At 42.8% G+C, this 24,622-nt stretch overlaps 1 protein-coding gene and 4 non-coding genes across 5 annotated transcripts in view; 3 read left to right on the top strand and 2 right to left on the bottom strand.

The window, feature by feature from the left end:
- The first annotated feature begins 4,354 nt into the window (after positions 1 to 4,354).
- On the top strand, positions 4,355 to 4,426 carry TRNAP-UGG (transfer RNA proline (anticodon UGG)). Its single transcript has one exon. It is a non-coding gene; the product is annotated as a tRNA-Pro (tRNA).
- Positions 4,427 to 4,829: 403 nt separating this feature from the next.
- TRNAL-AAG (transfer RNA leucine (anticodon AAG)) lies at positions 4,830 to 4,911 on the bottom strand. The gene has a single exon. It is a non-coding gene; the product is annotated as a tRNA-Leu (tRNA).
- Positions 4,912 to 7,408: 2,497 nt separating this feature from the next.
- The window catches only part of CTC1 (CST telomere replication complex component 1), a 24,675-nt gene continuing 7,461 nt past the window's right edge, over positions 7,409 to 24,622 (top strand). Inside the window, exons 1-14 of the mRNA XM_072399364.1 lie at positions 7,409 to 7,492; positions 7,565 to 7,704; positions 13,016 to 13,268; positions 13,386 to 13,591; positions 14,350 to 14,485; positions 14,785 to 15,075; positions 15,507 to 15,635; positions 17,076 to 17,302; positions 18,267 to 18,441; positions 19,115 to 19,267; positions 19,887 to 19,995; positions 20,217 to 20,298; positions 23,899 to 24,205; positions 24,488 to 24,577. Of these exons, the coding sequence (XP_072255465.1) occupies positions 7,463 to 7,492; positions 7,565 to 7,704; positions 13,016 to 13,268; positions 13,386 to 13,591; positions 14,350 to 14,485; positions 14,785 to 15,075; positions 15,507 to 15,635; positions 17,076 to 17,302; positions 18,267 to 18,441; positions 19,115 to 19,267; positions 19,887 to 19,995; positions 20,217 to 20,298; positions 23,899 to 24,205; positions 24,488 to 24,577 (2,328 nt within the window). The 5' untranslated portion in view covers positions 7,409 to 7,462. The remainder of the gene's footprint in view (positions 7,493 to 7,564; positions 7,705 to 13,015; positions 13,269 to 13,385; positions 13,592 to 14,349; positions 14,486 to 14,784; positions 15,076 to 15,506; positions 15,636 to 17,075; positions 17,303 to 18,266; positions 18,442 to 19,114; positions 19,268 to 19,886; positions 19,996 to 20,216; positions 20,299 to 23,898; positions 24,206 to 24,487; positions 24,578 to 24,622) is intronic.
- On the top strand, positions 9,904 to 9,975 carry TRNAP-UGG (transfer RNA proline (anticodon UGG)). Its single transcript has one exon. It is a non-coding gene; the product is annotated as a tRNA-Pro (tRNA).
- On the bottom strand, positions 12,219 to 12,290 carry TRNAP-UGG (transfer RNA proline (anticodon UGG)). Its single transcript has one exon. It is a non-coding gene; the product is annotated as a tRNA-Pro (tRNA).

Genomic DNA, 24,622 nt, shown 5'->3' on the forward strand with positions numbered 1-24,622 from the left:
ACCCCACCATGACGTTCCTCACCCCCGCCATGACGTTCCTCGCCATGACGTTCCTCACCCCTGCCATGGCATAATTCCCCCCCCGGCCAGGACGTTCCTCACCCCCGCCATGACATTCCTCACCCCCACCATGATGTTCCTCACCCACTGCAACGTTCTTCATCTAACTGCTACTGCACACAGGGTTGTACAACCAATACTAATTAATGTATTTATTTATTCTGTATAGCTGTCCAGAGTTTGGTTCTAAATTTTAGGGATGTATTTTAAGGTTTAGACAAGAAAGGCCTAAAGATATATCTAAAGCCAATCACTGAAAACTAAGATATCTTAAAAATTTTAGAGTTAGAATGAGAGTAAAATTTAAATTTTCTTCATCCATCCATGTAAGAACCGCATGTTTTCCATCTGATTATGTAACGTTCACATGCCAATTGTTTAAAGCTGCGTACACACTTCGAATTTTTATCGTTGGAAATGAACGACGAACGACCGATTGGCCAAAAATCGTTCGTAAAAAAAGTAACCAACGACGCCGAGGAACGAGGATAGTCGTTGGAAATGAACGACCGGACCAGCGGATCGGATTGGACGACGATCGTTGACCATCTATCGTGTGTACGGTCGTTCAGTGATCGTCCATGGTCTGAGCATGCGCGGTGAACGAACGTTCGCTGACTTCCTGTGGTGCAAGTCACTTCCTGTATCGTTCGTCGTTCGTTTACCAACGATAAAAATTGGAAGTGTGTACGCAGCTTAAGACTTGTCTGAAAGCATTCCAAGCATACTGATGCTATAGGTGATCGTGTTCAATACATGATTAATATATGTATTTAGGTTAATGCTGTACCTGCTCCTCACCCCTTCTGGAATTTCTTACTCTGATCTCCCTGCACACTGTAACACTGCCAATGTGCATTAGAATCTGTAGCAAATCATATGGAACCCATCTAATTTCCTGATTGGAGGACATTCAACATTATATAGCCCCACTCCCCCCAGCCTGACTGTCCCTTACCTTTCATTCTTCATGTTTCAGACCCCGGAGGCTTGATGTTGCATGTGGCCAATAGCTAGGGTGGTCCACATGCAAATACATCCTGCCAAAGAACATCGGAGCCTCCAGGCTGACATCAACCCATAAAGGTATTTTGATATTTGCATAACTCCTGCCAAAAGCAATGTGTGCTTAGGGCCATTGGAAGGAGAACTGAAGCAGGGTGCTGTAATGTTTTTGGGGAGCTGTGTACAAAACCCTGCTGGCTCCAGCCATGACCCGGCTACACTGTTTAACAAAGCACAGAGACCCAGTGATGAGATCAGTCTAAAATAGGAAATTCAAAGGTGTATTTACCATGTTGGTGGTTGGAAAAGATCCAGAGAAGGTGAAATAGAAGCAAAATAAACTTTAACTAAAGGGTGGTGATGGGTGAAACAGAACACAGATTGGAAGCTGACACCCATTTTGTAGCATTTAACCAGTTCACACTCTGCCTAGTTGAAAGTCTGTAAAACCACAAAACCTCAGCTGTCACTCTTTAAAAGTGAAGTTTTTATTTTTTTTTTTAATATTGTGTTTGATGTTTATTTCACTGGTACAAGGGAGACTCAAGTTACATCTATAATCCAGTTCTTTGTAACTGGACCTTAAACCTAATTTCCAAAAAAATCAACAGGAAGTAGTTTTTGACACAGGAGACATGCCAAGTCTCTCCCTTCAAAAAATCTTGGTGGCTTTATGATGCACCATCATACGTAGATATACTGCAGCCAGTGGATAAAGGATTCAGTTAGCAAGACATTTAACAGTTATACAGTCTGCAAAGTGTGCAAGGAAATCAGTGCAATGAACAGCAGCAACAAACCAAACACAGAAATATAAGTAACACAAAATGCATATAGCAAAAATTGTACTGAATAACTGAATAAAAGAACAAAGAAAAGAAAGTGATGTTAGGATTCCTGCTTTAACCCTTTCGCAACTAGATGATCATGCCAAAAGTAGTCATGTTATCTTGACATTATGACAAATGTTGCCTACATACGAGGGGGTGCAGAGAAGTTCCTGGCTTTGCCCCCTTGCAGATGAAATAGAAAAATAAGTATGGGGACATATGACAGCCTAATATCTTAGTATGTAACTGTACAAATATCAGGTCTTTGCAATTCCTAAAACTGTTTTCTTTTAGTGAGAAGCTGTTACAGCAGAGGCACAAGCAAGTTTCACGTCATTGGAGTTACGGGCCGTCATGAAGTTTTTGTTTCTCCAGGTAAAGTCAGGAAAGGACATTCACACTGAGATGTCACAAACACTGGGAGAGAAGTGTCCTACAGCACTGTCAAAACCTGGATATCTTGTTTCAAGACTGGGCATTTCACCGTTGAAGATGACCCCCGCACTGGGCGCCCACCAACCTCAACTGACCCGGCAACCTGCGATGTCCATGAGCTGATTATTGAGGACCGACGAATATTCGCAAAAAAGATGGCCCAGATACTTGACATCTCACGGGAGCATGTTGGGTTTGTTATCACCACTATCCTAGACATGCGCAAGCTTTCAGCAAAGTGGGTGCCGAAATGTTTGAACAGTGATCAGAAGAAGGAACGAGTTGAAGCATCCAAAGCCGCTTTGGCCCATTTTGAAGCTGCACAGGACTTTTTGGCTAGGTTAGTGACTGAGGATGAAACCTGGCTCCACATCTATGATCCTGAAACCAAGGAACAGTCAAAGGAATGGCACCACAGCGGGTCCCCACGGCCGAAGACGTTCCGAATCCAAAAATCGTCCCAAAAAGTCATGGCGTCTGTTTTATAGGACAAAGACAGTATTCTGTTGGTGGACTACCTACCTCAGGGCTCTAGTATCACCAGACAGTATTATGCTAACCTCCTGGACCAGCTGAAAGAGGCAATTAAGACGAAAAGCTGAGGAAAGTTGATCAAAGGGATCCTTTTTTTGCAGGACAATGCACCTGTGCACACGTCCAACGTTGTGGCTGCCAAATTGAACACCCAAATTGAATTGGTCCACCATCCCCCCTACACATCTGACCAGGCCCCTTGGGACTATTATCTGTTCCCGAATTTGAAGAAACACCTGAAGGGGCAACGTTTTGAGAACATTTTGTTCTCAAACAAAGATGCTTCTGAGAGCTAGTTTGCGGCCCAACCAAAGGACTTTTATTTGCACGGTCTAGAAAAGCTGCAACTACGCTGTACCAAGTGCATCAGTCTCAGGGGGGAATATGTTGAATAAATGTGTTATTTATAATGTGTTATTTATAATAATGTGTTATTTATAATTTATAGTTATAACTCTGGCTCCCTTCTTTCTGGGCAAAGCCAGGAACTTCTCAGCACCCCCTTTGTACATGACTAATGTGTGTATTTGGTTCATTCTTTTAAAAATGCAAAAAAAAAATATATGTTTTTTCTGTTTTGAAATGAACATATTTTTTTTTTAATTCGTAACTGTATCTGACAAATACAGTATTAAAATAGACAGTCACTGTAGATGATGATAGTGTTTATCTATAAAGCTTCTGGTCTGCATTTAATCCCATAGTGATCACAAGACTGGCGACCATTCTTCGGCATGGTGTACCTACCTAATAATGTAGAAGTGCCAAGTTTCAACACAGGAAAAGGGGAACCCTCTAATGTTTTGGTGCAAGATATTGGATGTTAGACCTAAAAAAAATTCCTCGTAAAAAGTATTGACGGTATTAAAAAAAACGCACTTTATAGGTGGCAAGCCTAGGTCGCCCACTTACTGGCCCTTTGCTGTAATTTCCAAAAAGTCAATTTTTGGGCTACCCCAGCATTAAGTGTATGGCTGGAACGAGCACAAACCTATTATGGGTTGAATAAAAGTTTTCTCCATTGGAATTCACTATATCCCAAGAGACTTTACAGCCTGGAGGTAGGTACTCAGACCACTTATATCATGATCATCTTATAACAAAGACTTATTCTAGAAAATAACAAACTGCAGAGCTGAGCTTCTTGGGATGAGTTCCATTCCGGGAATTCAGTTCCAGCTGCCAAGCAGAATGAGAATAGGAAACAGAGAGCAAAAACAAGAGAAGTTTGTGCTGGATTATAGATAGACAATACCTTGTAACTCTGGGATCAGGAACACCAACACTGCCAGGGTTAAAGGTCCCATCCTTCTAGGACATTGGGGTCCTGTACACAATGCTCGATGTTCTCCCCTCCAGGATCAGCTGGTTTATGTCTTAAACTTTGAGACAACCCACAACTATAACTACTTTCACTATCACTTATCACTGCAAGGAATCCTGCTTATATGTATCCTTCTAATGCGAGTACTGAACAAATTATACCAGCTGGCTCGTTGGTCTAGGGGTATGATTCTCGCTTTGGGTGCGAGAGGTCCCGGGTTCAAATCCCGGACGAGCCCACTTTTTTTTATTCCTCTTTTTCATATTAATCAATTTTTTTTATTTTAACGGTATCTGGGATAAGTTTGTACATTCCACAGGACATTTATTCACTGCGTTCATTTACATTGACTATGTAATGTGTTATATACTCCTCTGTATATTTTCATTGTAGCTGTACTTATGTGTATTGTAAATACAATGAAATAATTGTAATGTATCAGCATTGTTAATCCAACCATGTCTATATAATTCTTTGGCAATGCAATGTAGCAAAATGTTCTATAATTTGTGTATAATTCACCATAGTATGTAGATTACTCTTTTATATATAGATTGTATTTTAGAATGCAGAACAATACAAAAAACCTTTCATTATAGGTCTAGCCGCAGATTTATAATAAACAATTGAAAAAAAGTACCTGGCAGCGGTGGGATTCGAACCCACGCCCCCGAAGAGACTGGAGCCTTAATCCAGCGCCTTAGACCGCTCGGCCACGCTACCTGATGAAGGAGTAGGGTAGCTTTCCCTGTGAGGATTGACAAGGACATTGCAATTGGCAATATTGAAGTTAACACTATGACTTTTTTTATTATTAATTATTATTATTAATTATTATTATTATTATTATTATTATTATTATTATTATTATTACTATTATCTTACTTGGGGCTCTATCATAATAAACACACCTAGATCTACACTGTCATTATTAGGAATGGCACTGCAAAGTTCTATTGCACATGAACAGCCAGGTGCGAACCTATCCTTACCTGTCCAGCTAAAGCATGCCACCTATTGCTCCCTGAATTTCCCCTCTTTCAAATCTAAGCCCCATTTTTATCCTTATTTTTTTATTTGATTGGATGTATACACTTCTAAAATATATTTAACTATTACAAAGTGTTATTTTGCACCTACCTTTCTGAATTATACCATAGATATCAATCCATATCAGTCAGCACTCATTATAACACCAAGTCTATGAAACCTCTGGGGTAACAATCTGTCCGGTTAGGAAGTGTCCGTGATTGTCAATCAGTTTTCCCTGATTTGGTGCAAATTAAAGCAACGACAAGTGGACAGGAATAATTTTATGAGAAATGTTTTTGCCAAATGGATTCGGCTGACAGTCTGGTCAGCCGAAGCCATTTGGCAAAGTGGACAGGAGGGGCAACAGCAAGCAAAGCCCAATATGAATGATTTCACAACGGAGCATTTCTCTCTTCTTATTCTTCCTGATTGATTTAATCTGTTTTGTGTTTTGCTAGTGCCCTTGTCACTACTGGTACTGTAGGGTAGAATGACGTGGTACAAGTAGCCCACATCCTCTAGGACAAAAGGTTTGGAGTCTTCCAGCTTAGTGTCATAAGGAGATACCAGTAGATGGGCACATGGAGAACTGGACAGGGCCATAGAAGGGCACCAACCCAGCTACAAGACCGGTATCAGCATTCTTGTGTGAGGAGCACCAGGAGATCTACCTACAAGATGACCTCTAGAAGGCGTCTCGTGTGAATGTTCTGACCAAACTGTCAGGAACAAGATCCATGAGGGTGACATGTGGGTCCAACGTCCTGTACAGGGACCTCACTTTACAGTCTGGCACCATGCAGCTCTTCTGGCATATTCTGGAGAACACCAAAATTGTCAGGTTGGCCACTGGTGGCTTGTTTTCACAGATGAGAGCAGGTTCATACTGAGCCATGTGAATGAATCTGGAGATGCCTGCAATACCAGTTTGGCATTGGGTCATGATGATCTGGGGGGAGATATCCTTGGAGGGCCACACCATCCTCCATGTGCTACCTAAGGTTCCCTGACTGCTGTTAGGTATTGGGATGAGATCATCAGACACCTTGTTGGGACTTCTTCTGGTGCAGTGGGGTTTCACTTCCCCCTGGTGCAGGACAATGTATGTAAGGAGTTTCTGGATGACCAAAGTGTTAATTTCGGATATTGCCCTTCAGGTTTCTCAGACCTAAATCCAACAGAGATCTTCTAGGACAGGGGTGTCAAACTCAAATACAGAGTGGGCCAAAATTAAAAACTTTGAGTCGCGGGCCAAATTTGAAACTGAAATAGCACTGCTACTACAATTCCCTGCGTCTATAAAACAGTCCAGCTGCAATTCATATTTAGGATTCCTTTGAGGGCCAAAAAAAAGAACATTGCAAGGCAGATTTGGCCAGCGGGCCAGAGTTTGACACGTCTGCTCTGGGACATTATGTATCAGTGAATCTGGCCAAGTGGAGTCACAAACTATTCAGGAGTTCTACTGTTGCCCTGATCCATGTCTGTGATGAGATCCTCTGGGCACCATCCAGTATTTCATCATTGGGCGGAGATTGCTGGGGGAGCATATAGGGCCATGGAGCCATACACGCTACTGAGCCATCTATATCCGATGACAAATCAGAGGGCACCTCCTGGCATGTCCTGGTATATCACCTATCAAACAGAAATTAGGCCTACCTACCAATTTAAATCAGTCTCCACCTACCTAGCCTACCTACCAATTTAAATCACCAACTTTATCCTTACTAGCTGCTCTGTACTGTAATGATCCTAACCGATCTATTTATTTATAGCCAATTTATAGCTAGATGTCAGTAAGAAGACTGTGCAATCACATAGTAAAAAAAATAAATATGTGAAAATATTTTGCATACAATTTACAATATACTGTATAAGCTTTTGCAGAGCTGAAAAAATGAAGTAACCAGCAGGTGGCGCTGTTGAACAGCAAAGATATATAGGTAGGCTTATACTTTACAGGGTGCAGTTCCATCATTTAACACCAAATGGCGCTATACATAAATCTGTAATTCGAGCTTCAAACACCAGATTGGCAATGCTTAGCCAACCGTAAACAGTGCAAAGACACTTGCAGTTTGTACTTTTAACAGCAGACGGCGCTAAAAACTCAGAACAGTCTTTTCCGCCAGTACTGTGAAGCCGCACGGTGACGTCATTTCCATGTTTATTTGCCAATACTTCCTCAAAGCTGCAAGCATGGGTCGGTAAGAGGGGAAGCTGCAGGGTTGCTGTTGCTATGGAAGCACAGAGACCCCCAGGGGCCCAGGTAGGTGTCAGTCCTGAAGGCCAGGGTCAGAATGATAGCAGTGGCTGTAATTAAAGCTGTTTTGTATTTCAGGTCAGTGGCTGGGTGCAGGCTGCCCACAAGCATGTCCTGGACTATCTGCAGGTGGAGGGAGGTGCAGGGGCCCCTGAGCTCTGTGATGACGTCATCAGGTGCATTCAGACAATCTGCACCCAACTGCCAGTCAGCTACAGGTACAAAGGAATGTTTATATTTCATTCTGACAGCTTCCAGAGGTTACTTTTTCTATTAAAGCTCAGCTCCAACTTTCCCCTGTGCTGATTAGTTCCATTTCCCATCACACTGTGACTTCCACACACCAAGCATTAGAAGCTGCAGCAGGTATCCTGAGCTTACCTCACTTCCTGTCTGATGGACTGCAAGGATCATCCAGCCCCTTCCTCCCAATCAGTGTTGTCCCGGCCCTCCCCTTCCAGGTGTTTTGTGTGGGCCTTTCTGACCCAATGCTTGCCTGTCAAACTTTTTTTCTGTTCCAAGGCAACAACAACTTTCAATTATCCAACTTTATTTGAAACAAATCCAAACTTACACTGAAGACTGAATCTAGCATAGATAGGAGCAGTGTGGATGGTCGGCCTTCTCGCTAATGTTTGTTTCTAATTTGTCACAATGATCTTTCTCCAATGTTCCTTCTCATCAACAATGTTTTCACGTGCGAACATTTGTTCCTCAGGTGCTGGTGTGTTGGTTTTTGGTGTTATCTATTTAGGTACAGTAGTTGCCAACCAGTTGCTCCTACAGGGCTGTGTCACTGAATATCTCTTGTACTGTCTCTCTGGTCTCAGACAGTCTCATGAAATATGTCCACAGTCTCAGACCATCTCTTGTAGCATGTCCCTGTCCTTGGAGCATTTCTTGTAGCTGGTCTTTTGTCTTGGACCATCTCTTATATTGTGTTCAAGATCCTGGAGATCTTGTGAATCTAGTCCCTGGTCTCAGACCATCTCTAGTGGCGCGTCCATGGTTTACGACCATCTCTAGTGACGCGTTCATGGCCCCAGACTATCTCTAGTGGGCGCATCCATGGTTTACAACCATCTCTAGTGGCGCGTCTATGGCCCGGGACCATCTCTAGTGGCGCGTCTATGGCCCGGGACCATCTCTAGTGGCGCGTCCATGGCTCGGGACCATCTCTAGTGGCGCGTCCATGGCCGGGACCATCTCTAGTGGCGCGTCCATGGCCCGGGACCATCTCTAGTGGCGCGTCCATGGTCCCATATCTTCTCTAGTGGGCGTGTTTATGGTCTTGGGTCATCTTTTGTGGTGCTTCCATTGTCCCGGACCATCTCTTGATGGCAATACATACCAGTCAGGTCCATTTTTTTGTGGTTAGGTCTTATTTCCTAAATTTTACAGCTATCCCTAAACAATACCTTTCTACAGGAAGCTTGCCTGATCATGGACCATTCTTGGTTTTATGTATGCAGATGATGCCAACATGGCGAACCCCATATCAGTTTCAGAAATGTATTCCAGGAGCATTATGGGTCTTCTATATGTGGGTGAGATTCACTGCCCCCTCCCAGGCAACAAAAGCCACAGCGGCTTTTGTATCAGGCATTACCCAAATCTCAGTTAGACATTTTGCAAACAACCTAAGTTGTCATACCTTGCACCTATTTCCTGTTACAGCAGATGTTTGGGATGTATATGACTGTTTAGAGTCAGAACCAGTGAAGTCAATAATCAGCACTCAGTAAAAGATCTGGTCAGACATGTCAGCTCAAGTGTTCAACCCAAAGAATGGTTAGGAAGAATTGTGGGTGGGTGGCTGTACTGTGATCCAACTCTTCAGTAGCTGATCAAAATCCACCGGATAGTTACTGAAAAGTGGCAGGTGGTGTGCCCAGCTAAAAGGTTCTGGAGAGACCATTGCCATCTTCTTCCTCTTCTGGCATACAAGTCTGTGTGAGGACAGTTGTTCTAAGAGGTGTGGCCATTACTCAGCTCTACAAGTACAGAGTGAGAACCAAACACAGCATATATCGGGGCTCTTCAAGGAAGTAGGGGCTCAAGACTTTACAGAGAAAAAAGACCTAGATTGGGCTAAAATAAAATGATGAATGTTCAACTTTTTATAAATTTCCATTCTCCAAATTATTTCATACTTCCAAAGTATCAAAAAAAATCCTGAATCTACTATAATATGATCATTTTATTAACAGCGCATAAAGGATTATTTTAGTAGCTTCTGTTTGCATGCCCCAGGCTACAGAGCTCACGTTGAAAGAGGTAGTTAGACCGGCCAGAAGGTGGGAGGGGCTGTGTACACAGGGAAAGTCCAACAGTCATAAACTTCTGTAGGCAGTATAGTCCTGGAGTTCGGTAATCTCATGTCTAACTAGATGATGTCTTACAGCATGAGGTCAGCTGGCTCGTTGGTCTAGGGGTATGATTCTCGCTTTGGGTGCGAGAGGTCCCGGGTTCAAATCCCGGACGAGCCCAACTTTTGATTTCAAATCTTTTCAAAGACGTGAGAAATATATGAGGTTGATATAGCTGACGTTTTTGTAAAAATTCTAGTTGACTAGGACACCTACATTAATTTCATACTAACATGGGGTCAGCCACGCAGGCTTTGTTTCATGGTGACCCAATGATCTTCCTATTAATACCTCATTGATTGTCTATTTATAGTTTTGCGCAGTCTCTAATACCTAGAATGCTCACAAAGTCCCTTGATGTCAGAGACTATGGGCCTGATTAATTAAAGCTCTCAAGGCTGGAGAAGATACACTTTCATCAGTGAAGCTGGGTAATCCAGCAAACCTGGAATGAATCTGGCCCAGGATTCAAAAAATTTTAAAATCCATTCCAGGTTTGCTGGATCACCCAGCTTTACGGATGAAACTGTAACCTCTCCAGCCATTTTGATGTGCTTACATTTACCCGTTTAAACCTGTTTACAGCAAATCTGTAATTTCAAGGCACAATGATAGGTTTTTCTAATAGCCCCACTCACCTACCTTTTATTCTTTCTCTAAAATTAATTTATCAATTTTTTTTTAATATTATTATTATTATTATTATTGTATTCAACAATTAGAATATTAACCACTTGGACGTTACACTGAGGTCTAGATTTCTGTTCCAAAAGCGGTACACTGTTTTTCATGAAATTTTTTTTTTTAAATTGTAGACCTGTAACTTACAGAAATATGTCCGAACAGGGGTCTAGTAGATATCACGAATATAAAAAAAGTTTGAAACACACAATCATGTAAAAAAAAAATTACTTTTAATAAAATTAAATAAGACTCAAAAAATCAGCTTAAACAAGAATACATAAATAAATGAAAAATACTGAAAATGTGATAATTTGGTATACTGTATAGTAATATATTTTTCTAAAACACCTCCCTAGTGTCCAACGTCGCATACCTATAGACAAAACCACATAAATATATTTTCTATTATTATGTATTGGATTGGAGACAGGACTTTGTATTCAATCCAATACAAAATGAGAACAAAATTAAAACTCTCATTTTGTATTGGATTGAATACAAACTCCTGTATCCAATCCAATACAAAATGAGAGTTTGAATTTACCAATTACATACTTTGTATTTATTTTGAATTATTTTGTATTGGATTGGATACAGGAGTTTGTATTCAATCCAATACAAAATGTGTTTCAATGACTTTCAATTTGAATTTCCCGCACACGCGCCGACGTACGCGCACGGAGGGAGAAGAAGCCGGACGGCTTCTTCTTCTCCTCCGGCCGGCTTCTTCTTCCCGGAGAGGGCACCCGATGCTGGAGGACGACGATGGATGATCGCAGCGGGACCAGGTAAGTGATCGATAAACCCGAACTTTTCTCACTGTATTTTCGTACAGTGAGAAAAGTTCGGATTTATCGATAATTGTAACTATTTTAAGCCCGTACCAAGGTCGGGCTTAACGGTTAGGTGGTTAAACAAAGAAACACTGACCTCTTTAGGCTAAAGTGATTATCTGCAGGTTGAAGACATATTTTTCTCAATAAAGACTCCAGCCTGCATGAGTTTATGTTTCATAGATCAGTGTTTTCCAACCTTTTTTTGAGCCACGGCACATTTTTTACATTGAAAAAATCTAAAATGTTACAAAATGACACTCTGTAGCTAATTCTCTTGTCTCAAAGAATAAACAAGGCACTTAAGCTATCTACTGCCACCCACTGACATGGAAGAGTATTACATTACTCTGCCAGTCACTACAGCACAGACACTCGACAATGGTAATTGGATAATTTCCCTCGGTACACCTGAAGATCTCTCACAGCACACTAGTGTGCCACGGCACAGTGGTTGAAAATTACTGTCATAGATGATGGTTCAGGATCAGAAATGACTCTGTGATTGGCTGCCAAGGTCCAATCACTTCATCCTGAGATATTGGAGAGGAATAAAAAAAAGTGTTGTAAACTCCTAGATTGTAATCTCTTTGGGGAACGGTCCTCTCCTCTTGTGTTAATGTCTGTATCTGTCTGTCATTTGCAACCCCTATTTAATGTACAGCGCTGCGTAATATGTTTGTGCTAAATAAATCCTGTTTATTAATAATAAAAATAATAACATGGACATTACTTGAAAGCTTTTGGAGGTAATCATTACAAGTGAACTTTGTGAAGCTGCAGAATTATTTCCCCATGACCAGAAGTTGCTGTGGGTATAGCAGGATTAAAATAAAGAAAAAAGTAGGGCTCGTCCGGGATTTGAACCCGGGACCTCTCGCACCCAAAGCGAGAATCATACCCCTAGACCAACGAGCCAGCTGTTATTGAGCTGTAATATGAGATGTATTTAGACAGAGAAATGTGTGCTATGTATTTGCTTGTTGCTGCACTCTGTAGGGTAAAAAAGGTTTTACATATGGAATTCATTAAGACCTGTCATGTCTGTTTAGTACTTTCCTACCTAAAATCAGTTTCACATGTGCAATTATGACAATAACCAGAAATGTATTTTTCTGCGTTGTCTCAAATCAGATAGAGCTGCCTTGCTAAAGGATGAAGACAGTAATAATGTTGCCAGCATATGCTGTAGCCATGTTTATGCTACACTGCATAGAAACAAGGCCTGTGGAATGCCTTCGGGTTCAAATATAAGCTGGACCACCTGATAGTGTAGATGCAAGGATCCTATTCATTAGAACTGCCCCCCTCCCTTTTCCTTGTTCAAGCTGCTTATGGGGTTTTCCATAAAGAGTTTCAATTAGAGAGAGAGAGGTTAAAAGTAAGCAGCTTCTATTTTTCTATTTCTAATAAATGCTCATAATGCTTTGTTACATCAGTGTGCAGCCATTTTTGCTCCATGTGTTGGCCCTGCTTTCTTCTTTGCAGTGCTACACAATGGTTTTTGCTTTTTTCATTAGTCTACCGACTTTTTGACAACAATGCAGTCCCTATATATCAAAAAGTAGAACTGTAGTCTATAGTAGAACTATTTGAAATTATTGGAACTAAAATCAAAAACGTGATGCTCTTTTTTGTTGCAGTTTTACAACCGTCTCCGAGCTCCTTTCCCTGCAGAAATCCCCATGCGTCTCTGTCTTGGGTTGGGACACAGAGCGCTTTCAGCAATGGAGCCACGAGGGTTTGCAACAGTCAAAAGTAAGCCAAACTCCTGTCATCCTCACCAGAGCTCGCCTCCTGCTGGTAGGGTACATATCTAACCACCTAACAAAAGACAGCCCAGTGCATGATGGGAACTTGTACATTAGAGACTCCAGCGGATGTATAGCTTGTGAGGTAAGTAGTATATAACATAGGACTGGGTTCCTGTAAGCGTTGGTCAGTCGTTATGTTTTGTCTTTGTTGTTCCTGTAATATACAGTTTATATCACAATTTTTGTTTTTACCCCTCAGATTTCCAAGCTTGATTTGAACCTTCTGGGGTCATTAGTCCTCTTCCCTTGCTGGTCTTACATCCCCACCCAACATGGAGAAGGCTATGTGGAGGTCCTGTCTCCTCCTATTTCTGTTACCACCCCAGAGGTGGGACCAGAGGTGCCGGACCTGGCCAATGCTACAGCTCTCAACCCTGACAAAGCCTCACAACTTTTATCTAACAGGTAATGGAAATGTTCCATCTTCTGTCATGTTTCAGTTAACGCTGCCTCCTCTTTTAAATTTGCCCCCTCCAGCCTCCCTTTCTGAATTTTCCAGTTCCATCCTCCTTCTTTGATTCAACCCTCTTCGGCCTCCTTCTCTAATTCTGCCCTCTCCAGCCTTCCTCTTTGATTCTGCCTTCTCCGGCCTCCTTCTCCGATTCTGCCCTCTCCGGCCTCCTTCTCCGATTCTGCCCTCTCCGGCCTCCTTCTCCGATTCTGCCCTCTCCGGCCTCCTTCTCCGATTCTGCCCTCGCCGGCCTCCTTCTCCGATTCTGCCCTCGCCGGCCTCCTTCTCCGATTCTGCCCTCGCCGGCCTCCTTCTCCGATTCTGCCCTCGCCGGCCTCTTTTTCTAAAGTCTTTCTTCTCTCCCTCTTTTCCTGTTCTCTTTGCATCCCATATCTGATGCTTTCACAGGTTCTCATGACTAATGTAACTGTTGAAGGCTGGGAGCAGAGCCATTAAAGGGCCTCAAGTTAATTTCTTCATACAGAACCTTAGGATCTATTGCAAAAAATCAAAAGCCCTTCCAGAGTATTAACCTATGGATGCTGCCGTTACCAACTGAAAACAGCTGCTTGGTTACTGAAAAGTGCCGGGTGGTGCACCCGGCTAAAAGGGCCTAGGGGGAATACTGCATTTTTATATTTACATCTCATGATTGTATTCAGTTGTTTATCCTATCACAGCGATTTCATGTATTACTGTCACCTTACCCCAGGTCTAATCCACGAGGGTTTCGGGTTTCAGTGACTGGTCAGCTGGCATCAATCACCTCACTCATCAAAATCCGGGACAAACCCTTCTTCTTTTTCTTTCTTCGAGATACAACAAAGTCTGTTCCAGTAATTGTGCAGGTGCGTGGGTTCCTCAGTGTGCAATGTGTGGGAACATGGGGGAAATAGTTCCCTACTGTCTGTGTCACCCTGCAGGAGGAGGACAGACTCATAGCACCCCCTTCTGTCTGTGTCACCCTGCAGGAGGAGGACAGACTCATAGCTCCCCCTTCTGTCTGTGTCACCCTGCAGGAGGAGGACAGACTCATATTTCCTTCTTTTGTGTCACCCTGCAGGAGGAGGACAGACTCATATTTCCTTCTTTTGTGTCACCCTGCAGGAGGACAGACACACACTACATCTTTTTTTGTCTTTTCCAGGTGACACGGAAGCTGTGTTGGTATCACACTCTCCATATCGGTAACACATATGAAGTGACAACACTGTCCGTATCCTCGCTTCGTGGCCCCGTGCAGCAGGTCTTTGCCGTTACTTCTGCTTCCTGTCTCATTCCACATCCTGCACTTTCACCGCCATGTTCCATCAGTTTTTCTCAAGAAAATTCAGAAGAACTGACAGCGTCCTCTGATGGTAGGGAGGAGCAACAGTTTAACCCACTCGAAAAAATTAGAGAAAAGCAACAAAAATTGTCGAAGACCTTAACCTATGAGGTGGGTAAATCCATTTTTCAAGCTACTGCTTTGGGTTTGTCTTCTAGTTAAAGTATTCTGTAGAAGGTTTCCAATATAAGTCACTTTATTGGTTGTCTTCAATCTGCTTGTCATTTCACTAACATAGTTTGATATTATTGACACAATTAATATTTAAAGTGATTCAACCTATTCCTTCACACTTCATTAGAACATAGCCCATCCAATCACTAAAGACCAGTGACATCACCAACACTTCATATTTATGAGAATGCAGCTTGTCCAATCACAAGAGAGCAGTGACATCACTGATTGCCAATGTAGCCCATCCAATCACAGGAGAGCAGTGACATCACCAAGTCTTCATATTCATGAGAACTCACCCCATCCAATCACTACAGACCAATGACAATAACATTTGACATTAATTAAGATTTCTCTTTTCTTCTCAGGGTGTTGTGACACGTGTCCGGGATGCAAATGCGGGCCTGTATGAGCTGGATGGGGCAGTGGTACTCTGCACGGCTTTCACACAGTTACAAAATAGAGGAAGAGGACTTAGAGAAGGGGCGAGAGTTGAGGTATATGAGGAACAATTCCCAGTTGTTCTGTACCAGGTGGTAAAATAGTTCTCTATTCACTGTCACCAGTATGTGTGAAAAATTGCAGTTGGTGGCAAACTGTTTTTTAAAATAGTTGTTATTTTTATTTACTTTTTTCTACCTCTCTAATATTATCATTATTTAGTCACCTCACAAGCATAGACTTCTCCTATGTATAAATAATTAGGCCAGACTAAAAATCTGTATAGGGGAATCATCCTATGCCTTTTTATTTATGTAGAGGAATCAGAACTTTATTGCCCACCACAATTCTATGTGTTTATAGAAATAAAGACCTCCTTCCTTCTACTGGTTGTCCCTCCAGTCATATACCCCACACTTCTATGTATAGAGGAATCAGGACCTCCTTCCTCCTGCAGGTGACCCCTCTAGTGATGGTGACCCCACACTTCTATATATAGGTGAATCAGGACCTCCTTCCTCCTGCAGGTGACCCCTCTAGTGATGGTGACCCCATAATTCTATCTATATAGGTGAATCAGGACCTCCTTCCTCCTGCAGGTGACCCCTCTAGTGATGGTGACCCCATAATTCTATCTATATAGGGGAATCAGGACCTCCTTCCTCCTGCAGGTGACCCCTCTAGTGATGGTGACCCCATAATTCTATCTATATAGGTGAATCAGGACCTCCTTCCTCCTGCTGGTGACCCCTCTAGTGATGGTGACCCCATAATTCTATCTATATAGGTGAATCAGGACCTCCTTCCTCCTGCAGGTGACCCCTCTAGTGATGGTGATCCCATAATTCTTTCTAGATAGGGGAAGCAGGATCTTCTTCCTCCTGCTGGTAACCCCCCTTCCCCCTTAAGCTACGTACACACGGCAGATTTTTATCGCCCGATAATCGGCATTGGCCAAATATCGGGCGAAAATCTACCGTGTGTACAGTCGGTGTCGTCCATCGTCCGAACGACCGACCTGCCGGATCCATGGACGACGGACGACAACCGATCCTAATGAAAGGGAAGGGGGAGAGCGCGCAGCAGGGTGCCGCTCCGTCGCTCTCCCCGCTCTCACCTGCAATGTATCTATCAAAAAAAAATCCTTCTGCATTAAAATGTTGTATGTATAAAATGGTGACAGTGTTGCTTTAAACTCCAGGATATTGGTAGACCCAGGTTCACCCACATGTTACCCAGGTTCACCCACATGTAACAGTCTTGCACAGCTTAGGTTGCAAAGTAGAACGACATAAATATCTTGCAAATGAAATGTAAGGGAATCTTCAATATTTGCTTAACATAAAGGGGAGTGTTCTGTAGTTACACATTTGCGTGTTGACACTTGCAGCATATATAGAAAAGGGGGAATGTATTTATCATAGGAAGGGGGGAATATATTTGCTAGTATTCCCATATGAGCAAATTTTACTTATCTGTGTCTTCTTCTGTTTTAGGTATGTGACGCTCACCTCCAGCAGTCTCCATACTCGCTCTTCCCTGTCATCGTCCTCTCCACCTGTCTAAGAAGCAGAATCCGAGTCTTTGAGTTTTCTCACCTGAGCGCTCCCTGTTCTCTGTATTCCACTTCAGGGAATGTTTACCTCCACCTCCTCTTCCGCTACCACCTGAGACTTCCAGAATACCTCTGGGTGTGTGACATCATTGGGAAGTTGCAGGAGAAGTAAGTGGTAGGATGGGTGGATGGGGGATGCCATGTTTAAAAGTTGAAATTGAATCCTTTGTACCATTGTTATTCTATAGGCTGGTCCCTGTTGATCGTCTTGGATCCTATGCCGAGGTTATACATCGGGGTCTAATCGTCTGCCCAAGCCTAGATTAGGCTCAGTTTCCCACCCGCACTGGGTATCCCCTATCATTTCGTTGGCAAATACTGGCCGTGGCATTTGACAGTTCATGGGACATTGCTTAAACTTTTCTTACAAGATGTTGGTTGTCGGTGTTGAGCCTGGCCCTAGAATCCAAGAAAGGATCCAAAATAAAGGATCCACTGCATGATCAACGAGTAATAACATTAGGTTTTCAACTTAAGCCTGGGCTTAGAAAACGAGAAGGCATTCATAGTGACCCAGAAATATATTCCAAGACTAACCACATAGACTCTATGGCACTACAGTTACTTGTACTTAACAAAACTTTACTTATACAGAGGGTACTGTGGTTTCCTAAGCACAAATCTTGCTCTGTGTATGCAATAGGTCATTTTATTGTATGGAAGGGCTCATGATGGAGCAGCACCCAATCTAATGCATGCATAGCCTGAAATCCTGCAGCCTCCTGGGATGTGGGACGGTTTTGTGTTTAGTGGTTGGAAGATAAACGGAAGATCTAAATCGTTTGAGAACTTTGTCTTGCAGAGTCTCTGTGTATTAGAGATGATGAAAGGGGTAGGTGTTTTTTGGCCCACCCTAGGATGTTTCTGCTGATTTTCCATAGATAAAAAAGAGGTTCACTGTAGGACAGGAAGATTGTTATTGACAGCATCACCAGGTAAAAAAAAGGGACACTGGCTCCTGAAAAGAAAGCTAATGCTGCCACTATTTTCATGGCCTGGATACAATAAGTTACATAAGTTTTGTTCTGGGTTGAGATCTGCTTTACTATTTGCTTTGCTCTGTTTCTTCCAGATTGCATCCTTCGCTTGTCCGGCAGCGCTGCCTCACCCGGCACACCGGCTCTTCTTCTCAGAGTGTTGCAGAGAAGCTTCTGTTTTCCTCGCTCTCTTCCTTTTCAGTCGGAAGGCGCGAAAGGGACCTGTATGAGGAGATGGTGGCCAGTCCACACAACTGCCCCCTCCAAGAGGTGAGGAGGACTCTTTACACCTGACTTTAGCTGCCCCTGCTGCAGTTGTGTCTTAGCTGATTCGTCACATCTCCTACCTGATCCCCATGTCTTTGGGACACCTGTTAATCCTGCAACTTCACCTGGCAGCGGGTGTCCTGATCCTGGGTTTATTACTCTCACATTTATACTATGAAATACACTTCAGGGCCACCTCTGCATTTCCACTGATGTCATATCCAAGAAGCCCTGCCTCTATAACTCCCAGTTTCTGCTTCCCTATTCCTAATCCATGTGTTCTGTAAAATTGGGCTTTCTCTTCTTTCTTTTCGCCTATGTTTTTTGTGATTTTATACTTGGATACCCAGTTGTTACCAATTCCAGTATATCTGAGGATCACTGCGTTGCCCACCATGGCTTGCTGGTGAATGCAGAGGGCTTTTTTAAGGATCTGCATTTACCTGGTGGTGTAGAAGGATCGCAGCTACTGAGACAGAAATTAAAATAAATGTAAAATATAAATGGTATCACTAAAAAGAATATTTTTGAGTACCTTACTGGCTTCTTGTACTCGTTGAATAAAAACCTATTAGACCAGCTGCCACCTTGGGCTTTCTTTAGCCCAGTAACCCCGCTTCCTCCCCTTTTGTTTTAGAATTCATATTAATGTCCAGTTATTGGTCCTTATTTTCAGTACTCCCCCCTGCCACCGCCCTGGTGTCTTCCTCCACTCTCTCAACTCTCAGCTCTAGTCGAAAAGTCTCTGTATCTGCGAAAAAAGGAGTCAAATCGCAGTCTGGAATGGTGTCATTACTCTCTGCCATCCGAGGATCTCTCTCCTCCTCATGTGAGTACCGGTCTTGCACATAATGATTTGCCTAATTGGGATCTATGGGTGTCACCTTTCTGGTTGTATGGTGCGGAATGTTTATCTATATAAACCAAGTTAGCCGTTGTGCTGAACTTTTGCTTAGATGGAAACTCTAATTTACTATGACTAGGCACAAAATCTGAATCTGCATTTCATTTTTTTTACTCTCTCTTCTTCTTCTCTTCTTTCTCTCTCCTCTCTTTTCTTCTCTATTTTTCTCACTCTCTCTCTCCTTCTCCTCCTGTTCTTCTATCTTCTCTCTTCTCTTCTTCTCTCTGCTCCTCTCACTCCTCTTCTCAAGACTTCTCTGTCTACCTTCTCTCTCCTCTTCTTTTCTCTTCTTCTCTCTCTTCTCTTCTCTTCTCTTCTCTCTTCTTTTATATCTGCTCTTCTTCTTCTCTCCCTTCTCTTTCTTCTCTCTTTCTTCTCTCTTCTTTTCTCTTCTCTACTTCTCTCTCTTCTGTTCTCTCTGCTCTTCTTCTTCCCTTTCTTTTCTCTTTTCTCTTTCTTTTCTCTCTGCTCTTCTCTTTTCTCTCTGTTCTTCTCTTCTTCTTTTCTCTTCTCTTCTTCTCTCTATCCCAAATCCCACTCACAGGTCCTCCTCGGTGTACTTCACGCTTCCTCTTCAGGATTCTTACAGTTAAAGGATCACTTCTCTTCCCTCACCTGCCTGATCCTGCCGAAGCCTCCCATTGCTTGGATAGGTAAATCCAGAAATCAGAGCTGCTTTATATATGCTGATTCGGTGAGAGCGCATCCTGCCAGTACGGTAGGGTTGAAGAATCATGGTGTTACCTTGGGGTCTCTATATATTTGACTTCATCAGTCTCAGCGTGTGCACTCATACATATGTACACATGCAACATTGAGGGGCTCTTCTTGCCCCTGTCTGGCCCTGATGTTTTCCTTATTCTCTGTGTCTCAGGCTGTGTCCTCGAAGTGCGTCAGTATCAACTGGTGGTGGAAACTCTGCATTGCAAAGACAAGGGGATAGAGCAGCGGAACAGGTAACTCTGCCCTATAACCTTGCAAAGATTAAAGATAGCTTTTGCAACAGGAGATGCCTCTGCAGTACTCTTTTTCTGCCAATAGGTGTCCTCAGTGTGATGCCCAGTATCATTTAGCCCAGGGGTCTGCAACCTGCGGCTCTTCAGCCTCCTTGTTGTGGCTCCCTTCGGCTGCCACGGGGAGATCTCTGATGGGGAATCCACTTCCTCACAAGACACTGCGGAGGAGGGGGATTCCCTATCCGGTGTTCTAATGAAAAAAATCTACCAGTGAAATAAATCTACCACGAGGCGTGTACAAATGGGTGTGTACAATGACATCCCCCTCCTTTGAACCCCAATTCCTCTGGAATGGGGAGATGTACAAAACCAAAAATGTAGGTGCAAGTGGGGTACACCTGTGACTAACACCCCCTAAAATTTAATTGTTAGGCTATCATCAGAACATAAAGAACTCTGCCCATCAAAAAAATCTACCCTGTTACGTTAGAAGCCTCCAGCTTCTAATGTAACAGGATGATACGTTAGAAGCTGGAGGCTTCTAGGGGCATAGTTCAGTGTTTAATGTATTTCAAAGTAGGCCTACACACGCACACTTGTTGTAACAGGTAAAATTAAAAAAATAATAAAACTTTTAAAAGTTTATAAACTGTGTTATGTTTTGCGGCTCCAGACTATTTTTCTTTAGTGGAAGAGGAGGCAAAATGGCTCTTTTGATAGTAAAGGTTGCTGACTCCTGATTTAGCCTATTCTCTTTATGCTCGGCTTGATTTTCTTGGCCAGCAGGTGGCGATCTAAACTTATTTTCTCTTTGCATAACAAATGCCTATAGTAAAAGAGAAAAAAGCACAGCGCCATCTGCAGGTTGGAAAGGTTTATTTGTAAACCACGCTGATTGGTTCTCTCGTTATTCTAACAAAAGAAAGGCAACTGCTCAGAACACAACATTTTTAGTTTTGTGAAAAGTATCACATAAAGCTGCCTAGAGATAGACATGCAATGAATGATCTTTTTAGCAAAAGATACATCACATTCATTCATTCATTGTACAAATAAAGTGAAGGAATCTGGGAACTTCTGACATCGCTCAGGCAGCAATTGTGTGGAATGGTCAAGTAAGGCCAATAAAAATTCTGATGGTCCTTGATTTGACCACAGGTGGTACAATGGGATGAGCGCCTTTTACTGGCTCCTTTTCAATGACATGTATAGCCTTTGTTGTTATACTTTAAACATAGTCATGTGATTCCAGCTGAAAGGGAAAACTGCTGATTGGACAGCAGTGCCCAAAATTCCACCCTTCATGCCCATTCAGGTAAGACCGAACACCTAGGCTTTATTTACATGACTGGACAACATGGCAGACGAAGGTGTCTAACACCTATGGGGTTTTTGGGGGGGGTAGCAAAGATGAAAGTTGCTTTGGAGGTGGGATGGGGGGAGGGTTTAATGATGTCACAGTTGATTTTTTTTATTTTAAATTCACTTTAGTATGATGGATTTGAGTAGATTTTAATTGTTTTTAAACAATATGTAATATATATATGTGTGTGTGTGTGTGTGTGTGTGTGTGTGTGTGTGTGTGTGTGTGTGTGTGTGTGTGTGTGTGTGTGTATATATATATATATATTCAATCAAGGGATCCCCAGAGCAATATGGCTTAGCTAAGAGATAGTACAGCTCTACTTGTTGCCATTCAAAGAAAGCTGGAAAGATCCTTAAAGCTCCACCTGGTGGCTCAAAAGACGAAATGCAAAATATTACATACAAAACGTTGTTCTAAGGCATGCTGTAAATGGAGTCTTTTCAGTGGGTAGTTAGCTGTAATGTCTTTGCAGTGCTCCATGCCTGGCTACGATTGGACACTTTCTATTCCTGGCTACGATTAGACACTTTCTATTCCTGCCTACGATTGGACACTTTCTATTCCTGGCTACGATTGGACACTTTTTTATGGCAGCTACAGTTGGATACTTTTTATATGCCAGCTACAATTGGGCTCTTCATATGTTGGCTTTGATTGAATACTTTTCTTATTGCGGCTACGATTAGACATGTTTCATATTGCGGCTACGATTGGCCTTTTTTCAAATGGCGGCTATGATTGGACATTTTTCATATGGCGGCTATGATTGGACATTTTTCATATGGCCACTATGATTGGACACTTTTTTTATCTGGGAATGATTGTACACAATTTTTTTTTCCTGGCTACGATTGGACACTTTCCATATGGTTCCTCCCACTAGTACCTTGGGAGTTGGCCCTAATATAAATATTTAATTTTTGTAAACACTTAAATTCTTAGTGAAGCTAAAACTTTTTATTTTAATTTTTGGATAAAAGAAAAAATATTGTAACCCCTTGAATAAGTGCCAACTAGGCTGCCATGCTCAGAGCTGTCTTGCTTCTGCATGGCAGAGCAGGAAAATGAGTTGCTGGGTGGGCCGGATTTAAAGTGAACCTGTTGCTTTTCACCCCTATTGGTATGGAACTGGTTCGGCTCTGGCCGGTGCACCCCAAAAGTGGGGCCAGGAGAAGGACCCCACCAGGGGGATGCACCGGCCAGAACCGCAGGCCACGTCCCCTGTGCAAATCCCTGGCTCAGGGAAGTGGGCAGGCTGTGTTTCACAACACAAGCCACCCACTCTCCAATCTCAGGCTCAGATCTGCGCCGGCAGAGTGGGCGGAGTTACGGTGTTATGACGTCACTATGGGGGGGTCCCTTCCTTTTGATTGACAACCGGCTCCCAGTCAGGAGCTGGTTATTTTAGTGGTCCGCGGGACCAAAAAAGTTGGCGACCGCTGCTATAGGCACAAGAATTGCTGGGAATTGTAGTATCGGCATCACTCGCATCTATGGAACAGTAGGTGAGATATCTCTGCCCCTCCCCGCCCCCCTCGGACACATCACAGGCGTCTACAGTAAAACATTATAACTGTAGTTCTAATGCAAATGATAGAAGCGGCACAGCGGTTAATTGAAATCTTCTATATCAGGCAGTACCAGTAGCAGGAAAACAATGCGTTAAATCGTCCCAACTGTATTTCTGTGATTGTAGTACATAGCTGGGAGGACTTACAGTCAGTTTTAGGCTAAGGATCTATTATAGTGTGCTGGAACATGCAGAGAATCTCCATTTATTTCCTTACACATGGCAGGATCCACATGAATGTTACTATCTCACTACCTCATCATTTTCAATACATGCAATACGTAGACATTATTCCTGTACACCCATCATGTGACACAAAGCCTAGGCAATGATCACATGATGCCCTACTACCAGGGGCATTGTGTTTGTTTCAAACCATTAGAGACTGCATAGTGTAATATTTAGTGTCAGATAAACTTGTGATGTGAGAGGCTGCATAGATAGATAGATAGAAATTAGTCTTTTCAACCCTAAAGTGTGTGTAGAGAGTTTTGTTTTTGTTAGTTATGGATGAAGTAGTAAAGTTCCTCAATTTTTTCAATAAATTTTAAGTTGGGCCCTGGACTTGGTCTAAGTTTTTATTTCGGCCCTCTGTGAAATTTGAGTTTGACACCTCTGACTTAGACTAACCATAGCACCGCTGTCTCTTTCTTTCTCCCCCCAGGACCTACGCTGTGTTCCGTGCTGAAGATGTGACCATTCTTCACTCACCACAAAGCTGTCCTTCTTGCTCAGTTCCCAGACCTTCGGAGCCGTCCCCTAGTAAGATGCGACGGGTAGAGAGTTCATGGGCACAGCGCCTTCTGCTGATTGAGAGCATGGAGGGAATGCTGGCTAAACCAGGCCAGGGGAAGGGGCTTCAGTTCCAGGCTAAAGCTTCATGGAAGAATGTGCAAGAATCGGCCTGCACGTGGCAAGATGAAAGACAAAGTACAGGGAAATCAAAGGGTGGTAACAGGCCACCTAGTAAGGTAAAGAACACACAGAACTGCATACAGAGACTATAATAAAAACTCATGTGAAAGCTGAACAGCAGGACAAATCAGGTGGCCATTATACCAACACAGAGGAGGGCCACACCCTTTCCTTTTCTTCTCTTCTCCACAAAGATAAGTCAATTATAGATTACCTGCTAAAACATGCTGCCATTTGTGGGCTTTCTAATCAGAAATGTTATGCACTGTATTGAATGTTTATTAGGAAAAAAAAAAGTATCAGCTATTAACATAATTTAATGTTTCTATCCCCTGCAGGTTATACTGCTCTTCTCTTCCTCCTCAGTTCGGTGGTTTCCTTTTCTTCATCCCAACAGGCAATATCGGATTATTGCCTGCAGAGAGACGGTAAGAAATACTCATAGCTCCCTTCTGTCTGTGTCACCCTGCAGG

The sequence above is a fragment of the Pyxicephalus adspersus genome, chromosome 2, assembly GCF_032062135.1.
Source record: "Pyxicephalus adspersus chromosome 2, UCB_Pads_2.0, whole genome shotgun sequence".
Lineage (NCBI taxonomy): Eukaryota > Metazoa > Chordata > Amphibia > Anura > Pyxicephalidae > Pyxicephalus > Pyxicephalus adspersus.